Source organism: Python bivittatus, unplaced genomic scaffold, assembly GCF_059951505.1.
Source record: "Python bivittatus isolate LINGU-HERP-01145 unplaced genomic scaffold, Pbiv_v1 ctg000070_np1212, whole genome shotgun sequence".
NCBI lineage: Eukaryota > Metazoa > Chordata > Lepidosauria > Squamata > Pythonidae > Python > Python bivittatus.
In genome coordinates this window covers 56,939,622-56,950,033 of record NW_028277034.1, presented here as the reverse complement: position 1 = coordinate 56,950,033, position 10,412 = coordinate 56,939,622, and the positions used below count along the sequence as shown (strand labels likewise).

Here is a 10,412-nt window from a genome sequence, read left to right as displayed (position 1 = left end):
AAGAGTGTGAATATGAATATGAAGAACCTGTGGTGGTGGATGGAGCGTGGCTGTGGGGGAACTGCATTAGCAGGTGAAGAAAAGCATTGGGTCAGACCTCTACAAAGGAGTTAAGTTGGAAGCAAACGCTACAGCGGATCCCCAGTTGGAATGCCCAGGACTCCCATCTTCCCCAGCCAGCATGATGGGAGCCACAATCAGGCCCACCTGGAGATGCTTAAGCAGCTGACCAGACCTGGTGGAAGGCCACCCAGGGCCAAGCTGGTGCAGAAGCAGGGCAGAAAGAATGAGCGACCGCCCAGCCCCCCACTCCCGCTTCCTTCACGGGTCGCTCTGGTGCTCCCAGGGCACCGGGTCGCTCTCTTCCCCAGCAGCTATGCTCTTCCGGTCCTTCCAGAAATGCTCCACGTCGGGGAGGATGCTCTCCGCCGGCAAAGACAGCCGGGTTCGCCCGCCCGCGGCACCTGCCCGCCCGCTGCTCTGGGCGCCCTCCTCGGCTGGGCCGCCGCCGCACGTCAGCACCCGCCAGACGTGGCGCAGCCCTCGGTGCAGCTCGTCAGCGCTGCGCAGGAAGAGGCCAGGGCCGAGCGCGCCGTTGAGGCCAAGCAACAGGTCGGCGGCAAAGGCCAAGGCCGGCGGCGGGCCGCCCTCCCCCAGAGCGCGGTGCCGCTTCCACATCCAGGCCGTCCAGGCCGGCAGCCAGGTCGCGTGGAAGAGGAGGGTGAGGCCCAGCAGCACCCACGTGCCCTTGCGCTTCTGCAGCCCGGCCTTAGCCAGCCGGGGCTTCCCGGGGCCCAGGCCGCGGAGGGCCCTCCAGTAGCAGGAGCAGGTGAAGCCCAAGGGCACCAGGCAGGCCAGCAGCGGGTAGGCCTTGCTGAAGACGTCCATGAAGCGGCTCGCGTGCGCCGGGGCCATGAGGTCACAGCAGAGGCGCCCGCGCAGCTCCCCGGGCCCCACTCGGGAGAAGAGCAGGTGGGGCAGCGGCAGGAGCAGCGCGGCGGCCCAGAGCGACGCCAGCACCGCCGCCAGGCGCCTCCCGCTCCTGCCCGGGCCCTGGGAGGGCGAGGTGGACCGGGCAGAGACCGCTTCCTTCCGACGGGCGTGGCCCACCGCCGCCCAGGTGAGGCTCTTGGCCACCAAGCAGCCGTGCAGCAGCCAGTCCGCAGTCCTGCAGACGAAGCCGCCCAGGAGCCACGAGCCCCGGGCGTAGGCGACGATGCGGGGCGGCAGGCAGTAGAGGCTCAGGGTCAGGTCTGCCGCGCACAGGTTGAGCGCCAAGGCGTGGGCCCCGGAGGCCGTCCCTCGGCGCAGCTGGTAGGCGAGCGCGGCCAGCAGCAGCAGGTTGCCGGTCAGGCTTGCCACGACGACCGCGGCCAACAGCGAGGGTAGCGCCCCCGCGAGCGCCGCGCCCCCCTCGGGGCCTCCGCCGGCGGAGAGGGCTGTCTGGGAGCTGCTGTTCATGGTCGCGGAACGCTCTGCCTCCCCAAGCGGGTCCCGCGCGCCGTCGGGGCGAGCGAAAGAAGACGCGCGGAGGAGGCTGGCTGGCCCGGCTCGAGGCGGGGGCGCTTCCAGAAGGGGCGTGCCTTCCCCCGCTTCCCTCTCCCTTCAGGCAGGGCGGCGGAGGGGCCGGCTCCCCCTTTTTCGGCAGCAGAGCCTTCGCCCGGCGCTGGAGCGGGACCCGCGGCACCGGCGCGCTTCCTTCCACTCGGGGAAGGCGCCTCCCGCCACCCTGTGCCGCTGGCGGGAGAAGCTTAGCGCCGCCCCAGGAGCAGGTGAGCAAAGGAGGCGTCTGGAGCCGGCGAGGGAGGGGGACAGCGCGGGTGGGCAAGGCGGCAGGCAGCGCAGCGCTGGGGCAGAGGAGCGAAGGGGCCGCCCCATTCCGAGCCGGCGAGGCGCCTCGGGAGCAAATAGCCCAGCCCTCTCCCCCCTGGTGCCCTCCAAGAGCCTTGGCCTCTAATTCCCACGATCGCCTTTTGCCACCGGCAAACGCGCGCACACACAGTGCGCCCCACCCGCCAAGGCCAGGACTTCACAAAGAGAGAGGGGGAGAGGAGCGCCGGTCTCCGGGCTGTGGAGCTGTTCACGCGGCGTGGTGCTGAAACTCAAACCCCCTCCCGCTGCTGTCCCTGCCGTCCAACCGTTTAACTGTTCAGCTCATCCACGTCTCTTCAGCGCTGGAATTAATGGGGAGAAAGCGAGGGGACAGTTTCAAAAGCTGCAGATGCTCTAATCCCAGATGCGCGGCTGACTGGGGGATTCCAGTTGTCCCCAGTTGTCATGTCCCCTCCCTAAATACTTCTTCAAAAAGCAGATTGTTCCCATTCCGTTACCGTGGCTGTTAACTAGAAATTGTCTGTATCAATCTGCCTAACATCTCAATGATGGAGAATCAAATTCCATAAACTAAATTGTGTCTAGTGCGATGACTTGTTTTTCTTGATTGATTGAATTCTGCGGGGAAAGGAGACAGGAATGACTATTCATTTTCTCCATCATATTCACCATTCAGTAAATTTGTATCATGTTCTCTTTTTTTCCCCTTTGACTTAAACTCACCTGCCTTCCCCCAGAATGTTTTCATTTGGAGGGGGCTGAATGCTGCATTTTGTATTACAAATCAAAGTCTACATATTATTCTGGTCTAGCTAAACTAGGCATTCTCCTTTTTCCTCTCTTTATCTCTTCTTGCACTCACAATTTCATAGGTTGTGTTCAACCTATGGGTCAACCTTTTATCTATCATTAATGGATGGTTCACCCAATCCAGTTTTCCTGTATTGGGTTTAAGTAAAATTTAATTGAAACACTACCTTGGTATGTGGTGCAGAATGCTAAATACAGGAAAGGAACTTACAGGTCATCTTGCCCAACATCTTGAGTAACACATGAAAGTTTGTTTGTTTGTTTATTTATTTTCTATAGCTGGCCATCTCAGCAAGGGATGTGTTGCCATTTTGACACCCCTAACAGGTGTTTCCTGTTATTACTTCAAATTCTTCATGCATTTGCATTGTTTTGCCATTACTTGTTGGCATAATCTTAGGGTTTTGTTTTAGTTTTGAGCATCACACTGTTGCTTGAGCTCTTTTCTTTCTCCTTCAGCAAAAACTTCTTCCAGCTATCAAAGTGGAATCATCAGCATGTCATGTCTGAGGTTGTTGGGGTTCCTTCTACCAACGTTAATTCCAATTTCTATTTCTTCTAGTCCAGCACTTCTCATGAAATGTCCTGAAACAAGTTAAATTGATAAAGTGAGAGCTTACTGAGTGGGTGCACTCTGTTCCTAATTCTGAGCATTTAATTGCTGTTTATTCCATTCTAACTGTTGCTTCTCATTTTAACAGCTTTTATAGATGCACTGTTGAGGAGATGCATAACCTCAGTAATCCAGAGATCAACTTCCCAGGGAAGAGGACTAACTTTATTAGGCCCACATTGCTAAGAAGACATGAGCTGTGGCTGAAAAAAAACTGGGCTCATCCCAGTTTCCCAGTGATGGTTTCATGAGCCACAGCAGCCCAGTTGCTCTAAGACCCTACTTCCTATTGGTAAAATGAAAATACAGCTGACCTACCTCACAGGCTTATTGTAACTGCAAGTAGAATAGGAAGAAGGGGGAAAGAAGGATTAAACTCATCGAGCAATGTATTGCTACCATCAGAATTGGGTCCATTTCACCATAGATAGAAAGGGTGCAATTTAATACTTTATGGGGAGATCTGAAAAGATCACATTTTTACACTTCATACTTAGGAGGCTGACAGAAAGAATTGCTATAATTAGAAAATCTTACATTCTGCACCCTAAAAGAATTCGGGCATCAACCAGCACAAGGAGGTTTGTTGGGGGTGGGGAGGGGGAGAGAAACAAACTTCTGGTCCTGGCAAGTTTTGAAAATAAGGGTGCAAAATCAAGCAACTGTCTTATGGTCTTTTTCTATTACGATTTGCAAAATTTCTTTATTCATTAGTTTGATTTTCCATCTTTCCTCCAGAAACTCAAGGCAACATGCCTGGAACCCTCTTCTGACCCTTTTTTCCCACAACAACATTCCTGTCAGGTAGGCTGAAGTGAGAGAGAATGCCTGGAGGAACCTCCCTGAAGCCTCATTAGGAGATTCTGAAGGCAGAGTCCATTGCAGATAATCTCCAGAGAGGCAGTGTTCATTCAGGTCAACCTTGACATGCATCTGACATGCAACTTCAGACAACATGTGCCAAGAAGCTAGGAGTCATTTTGCCAAAGAAGGGAGAAGTTAAAATACCCAACCAACCAGAGAATTCCTGAGATATTCAAATGCAGCGATTAATTATTTAAGGACCTTCATTAAAAAAAACTTTCTCATTAGTTGGGGTGGTTGGGAGCCTTCAAAACTGAACAACTTCATAATCAAACAACTCTCTGAGTTGAAGCAATGGAACCCATCTCATAACTTCTAGGCGGAGCAGGGGAACATGGTGCATGGAAAGTTAGACATCAGATTAGTGTGTAGGTCAGGAGAAGCCAGAGGTTTAGGCTAGGCAAAAAAGGAGCTGCAGGGAAGTAAGGGAATGTAGGAATGAGAGGGAGAAGGACCAGAGAAGTATAAAGAAAGAAAGGTTGGGGGGGGGGGAGTGCAAATATAATATGGACCCAAAAGGCAAGAGACATATTTGCTGTCCATAGCATGGCAAATAAAAACCAAAAAAAAAAAAAAAATCAGAAATCCCCAGTTCTCAAATCTTGAACTAAACAGGAAATTCTTTGGTTGTAGGCTTGAAGTGAAGGAACATATCAGAGATAGTTTCAATCAGGGTGAAAGAAGCAATTATGCAAATATTCCTTTCACTCAACAAATTGGTTGGGAGAGAGAGTGAGCAAGCAAGAAGCAACGTGGTTAAATAAGAAACAATTTGCCCACAACCAGTTTTGCCTCCCCCGCCCCCATCCCATCCTTGTTTCATCAGGTTTGATGATGTTCAGCCTTCAGCTGACCTCCTCGCCTCATCCTGATTGCTTGTCATCTCTCTTAATTGAAGTGCTTTGTTGAAAGTTCGAAGCTGGAGATGGAGTGGAAAAGGAGGGGTGAAAAATTGGAAATATCAAATACCTTAACTGTCCAGCCAATCTGAAACACCCCCGAGTCAAGTGACTCGCCTCCTCCTCTTTCCAATTAAGGCCCTTCACTTCACCCACTCACAGGTGGAAGATGAACAAGCTAGAGAGATTATGCTCTTGATAAATTCATATTGGGGAGGGAGGCTGAGATGGAAAATGGAAGGAACAGGCAGACCCTCAACGAAGAAGGTGGCTGGCCAAGCAAGAAGGCACTGAAGTACAATTGTCCTGCCACAATCAAATCAAAATCAACATTGGCCTTACTCCAAAATGGGTATTAATGTAGGACTTTTCTTAGGCCAACTCAAGATCATAAAATAGTGTGCAAGCTTTTGGCTGTCTTCACACATCAAGTTTAGCCAAATCAGTTGAACATCTAGCACCTGTGTTCTCATAACATGATAAGCTTGGTTTAGTGCTGACTTTGGTTAGGTTTTGGTGGCTACTGTATTGTACAAAGCACCCTGCTGGTTTGCTTAGAGTTCATTACACTGACCAAACCTAGAAAATGTGTATATTCAGTAACAAATTTAAGCCTGCAGTATGAAAAGAGTCTTTGAGGTTTATAGAGTTCTTAATCAGAAAGATGGTGAACAAAGAGAGGTAGGTGCGTGCGTGTAGGTGGGTGGGTGGAAGGAAGGAAGGAAGGAGCTTCACATATGGCAGTTATGGTTTATTCAACAAAGCTTGGTTTAGTGAACCATAACTTAATAAGATGTACCCAAAACAGCCTTAGATAGCCCCTGGAATAAACTACTGTAAAAGATATTCAAGTGAGGTTCCATTAGACACTGAGATGAATTCAGGCTTCACAGAGGACTTGGACAATTCAAAAGGGGTTGGTTCTCCCAACAGCTCCTAAGGAATTTCTCGTATGAAATATGTATTTCAAGCCTAAACCTCACAAGTCCTAATCCATCATGCTAAGCATCCCATCACCCTGCCTCTGTTCACACGACACAATTAACGTGGCTAATGAACTATTTTCTAGATTCACACAATCCCTTCAAGCATCAACAGGCTGGGCTAAGCATCAGCCAGTCATGCACACGTACAAACTCAAAACCAAACCAAAGTTAAAACCAGCCAAGCTTCACATGTGAAACAAATCCCACCATGACATCTTTAGCTGACCTGATTGTGTGGACACAGTCGTTGCCTCTGTTTGATGACCTGACTCAGCCTCTCCTCAGGCAATCAATTCATGCCTTTTTACAGGACCATGGGTACAGTCAGTTGCATAACAGCCTCTTCTGGCCCAAGCTGACTTAAGTTTGTCCTCGGTTTAGAGTTTAGGTTTTTTTAAATGAACATTATTTCAAATTTTGGCATTTGTGGTTTTTAAGCATTGTTGGTAATGTGATTATGGTTTTATGGTGTAGGGCAGGGCAGAATAGAGTGGAATGAAATGGAATGGATCAGAACAGAACAGAACAATCATTTAACTGGATTCTTGCCATAGGCTAGTTGCAAATAAATTGACCTGGATTAAAAACAAGCAATCTTCATGTTATGCAAAAGCAGCTGGTTTTTAACTGAACCAGACAAGCATTTGGAACAAACATGTCCCCAGACTGTGAGAGATGGCGTTGGTGGTCAGACACATTCTTCTCTTAGTCTTCTGAGAGTCAGTTATACCCCAAATTACCCTGATATAAAGAACTCTGTCCTTGGTGTTAGTATTTGGACCGCGCTGTGATTAATTGGTTGGTTGGTTGATGGACTGCTTGATTTGGGGTGCACAATCCCACATAGATGCTTAGAAAGGAGTTTGCCAAGCAGCTAGTGACAAATGCTTGGGAAAACAAACCCCCTCTTAAAATATGAAAAGGGCCTATCCGTCCAGTTGGCAGGAGGCAGAAACAATTAGAGCATCACTAGACAATATGCGATGAAGCCGCAGAAACGATGTGCGCAAAATTCATCTATAGATGTAGAGTTGTGGGGTTTTTTTGTTTTTTGGGGGGTTTTTTGGCTTTTAAAAGCTGGCTGTTCACTCCCTTAAAGACCTAAAATTAACACCTTCAAACCTGCCTCTTGCCAGACGGATAGCAAGTGCCGTCCCAAAGCAAAAGAGTCCCGCCCCCACCTCCTTCCTCCTTCAATTATCCATGCCACACATTTAATGCCAGGATCCTGGTTTTGACAGGCAGCTTTAATCAAGCCTTTTCATAACTCTTTCGGCAGCAGCTCTTGAGGAGGATACCTTGAAAACAGTAATTTGCAAAGATCAAGGAGAGAGGGAGGGAAGGAGAAAGCTCTTCATATGTCAGAAATGGTTTTATTAAGTGATAGACATTTGACATCTTAATACACCAGGTGATTTTCCTCGAAAGGGAGAGACGTACAAAGGGAAATATGCAGGTCCAGATGGAGACAAAGACATATGTGCTTCTTCCCTCCCCATGTCCCCCGTGTGTGCACCGCAACAGAGTGAGAACATCTGATGGTGGTTCCCAAAAGACTCAAAATAGATTAAGAAATTCATTAACACAATGTAGGACTTCTTTAAAAAAAAAAAATAACCAGATGTTTCAAACTGCAGCAGTTCTTAGCTGGGAAGAAGGATGTTTGTGAAGGCAAAAAGAAAAGAAAAGAAAAGAAAAGAAAAGAAAAGAAAAGAAAAGAAAAGAAAAGAAAAGAAAAGAAAAGAAAAGAAAAGAAAAGATTGGAAAAGACCATAATGCTAAAATCTGTGTTGCGATTTTTCAAAAGTTCCACGCCAGGCTTTTGTGGGATCAGAGGATCTGATCTAATACGGGGGAGGCAGTCTCAGTGAATTGTAGTGGGGGAAGAGAGATGGTCCCCATGAGCGCTGAGTGACAGGATTCCACCCAGGCTGGTCCTCTCTCCCCTACTTTTTAACATCTATATGAACCCACTGGATGAAGCCATCTGACAGTTTGGGGTGTAATCCTATCAGCCTGATGAGGATACTCAACTTCACAGAATCACTCTAGGGCAGTGCTTCTCAACCTTGGCAACTTGAAGACCTGTGGACGTTAACTCCACAGCTGGCTGGGGAATTCTGGGAGTTGACATCCACAGGTCTTCAAGTTGCCAAGGTTGAGAAGCACTGCCCTAGGCTCTAGGAAAGACGTTGCTGACATCCTTTTTCAGTGCTCAGAGGCTATAACGGCCTAACCAGGGCAGAACAGGCTGAAGCTAGACCCCTGATGGGACAGAGGTCCTGTTTGTCCATCAAGGTTCTCCACTGGCACCAATGTAGTCTCAGGACAGTCAGATACTACCCCGAAGGGAACAGATGCACGATCTGGGGTCCTTCTGGACCCACAGCTCCTGCTGGAGCCTGAGTTGTGATCTTACCTGGTGCAAGAAGTTCTGGCTTCAGTAAGTCACACCCTCATGACCATTGGTTGGACTACTGCAATGAGGGGCGCCTTTAAAGGTCACCGAGAAGCTGCCATTATTCCAAAATGCAGAAGCCCATGTGCTTACTGGTCCCCATTATTGGGAATACATTACGTCCATTCTGCAGGCCCCACACTGGCTCCCTGTTAGCTTCGGGGTGCAATTTAAAATGCTGGCTTTGACCTTAAAAGTCCTTTATGGCACCAGCCAGAATCAGCTGGACCTTTCGGGTCATTTAGGGAAAAACTGATCCTAGTGCCCACTTTTGGAAAAGCGGGGGAAGCTGAAGGCAGGAGTTGATACTCCACTTCTCGGTGGCAGTGGAGATCAGGTGGAGACCGTCCCTGATTGCATTCAGAAAGATCTGGAGACGGAGTTGTTCCAGAGAGCATTTTAAATTGTAGGGGGGTGATTTTTTATGTGCTTGTTCACTTTTTTCCTAGAGTTATTTTTTGGTGTTCCCATGTTTTAAACTTTTTTTTTTTTTTAATTCTATCATGTATGCCACCAAGAGTTGAATTTACTGCAGTGGGATACAAATGGAATAATACAAATGTGAACAAGCACCAAAAAAATACATGCAAACGTGAGTGGGTACATATGCGTGGCACAAGAACGTATCTTGTGATTCTTTTTCTCTGTTTTATTGATACAACAAAGCCAGGAAAACAGGTTTCTACTTTGATTTTAATCAGGACTCCTTTGCAAGAGGCGTTGGCAACTCTAAGTTTTCTCATGGCTCTTTCCAACTTACTGAATGATAAAATGCAGGGTAAAAGGCAGGCAATGTTCTTTTGAACTGGAAAAACATGCTAAAATCAAGCATTCTTTAGTAGCTAGATGTATGCTTCCAGCTTCTGGCAAAGTCTACCCTTGTCATGAGTGTAGAAGAGCATGTCAGCTAAATGCAGTGGTTGCTACTTCTACGTTCAATTCCTACTTCCTGCTTAGAGATAAGAAGCGGGTAAGAATGCTGGTCAGCATTCTCTCTATCTCTTGGGCTATCAGCTCCACCTTTTGATTGATAGAACATAGTCTCACTCATCTTCAGCCTTCCCCAGAGGTATTCTGCCCAACAACATCTTTTGCCCCACTCCATCTACCCCTCTTCCAGCTACTCTTGAACCTACTTTGAGAGTCTTCTCCAGAACTTACCCTGGAACTCTTCAGGAAACTTCATGGTCCCCTTGAACCAACGTTGCCTTCAACAGATCAAAACTGACCAGTCGTTCTCAGGATCACCAGCTTAAAAACTAAAGCTTCAACATCTAACACTGACTAAACCCAGCAATGATGGGGTCCATCAAACTTTCCTCCCAAAGATGGTACCACCTCCTCCTCCTCCTCTTCCTCTTGTTGTCTTTGTCTTCTTCCCAAGTCCATTCTTGAAGATGCAACCTGTTTGCCAGCTTAGCAGCAACTCCTGCTTCCTCCTTTGGGAAAATACTGATGAAATACTGATGAGTATTTCATCTCCTCCATTTCATGAGATGAAAATCATATCATCTATCTTCTATTAGGTTCTACTATTAGCTAGTAGAAAAGAGTGTCTGTTTGAGTGTCTGGATGTCTTTGTAACTCAGAGGCCTAGGGTCCTGCAGGATGTCACCACCCCAAATGAAGCATCAGCTTTTGTATTTTAAGCTGGTGATATGTTGATGATTCTCAGTCATCCAGGTGGAATTATCTGGAGGTTGAGTCATGGCAACTGGATTTCTTTTCTTTTGGTAGAGACGTTTCGCTGCTTGTCCAGGCAGCTTCTTCAGCCTAGAAAGTTAGTTGGGGGGACCCCATAAATGTCTTCCAGGGTGCCTGCGTTTCTGTAACTCCTCTCTCCATCCTTCTGACCTCTCCCTGGCTGCCCACACTTTCCAATCTGGAAAAGCCCTCCTGATTGATTGATTGATTGATTGATTGATTGATTGATTGATTGATTGAATTTC

At 48.1% G+C, this 10,412-nt stretch overlaps 1 protein-coding gene across 1 annotated transcript; it reads right to left on the bottom strand.

Annotated features, from left to right (window-relative positions):
• Positions 1-321: 321 nt before the first annotated feature.
• On the bottom strand, positions 322-1,461 carry LOC148216907 (G protein-coupled receptor 151 protein-like). Its single transcript, XM_088130292.1, has one exon. It carries the CDS (start codon positions 1,459-1,461, stop codon positions 322-324), a length of 1,140 nt encoding a protein of 379 aa, XP_087986418.1.
• Between the last annotated feature and the right edge of the window lie 8,951 nt (positions 1,462-10,412).

Excerpts from the sequence above, each read along its gene's own strand:
- LOC148216907 (XM_088130292.1), bottom strand. The coding sequence starts at position 1,461 with ATGAACAGCAGCTCCCAGACAGCCCTCTCCGCCGGCGGAGGCCCCGAG.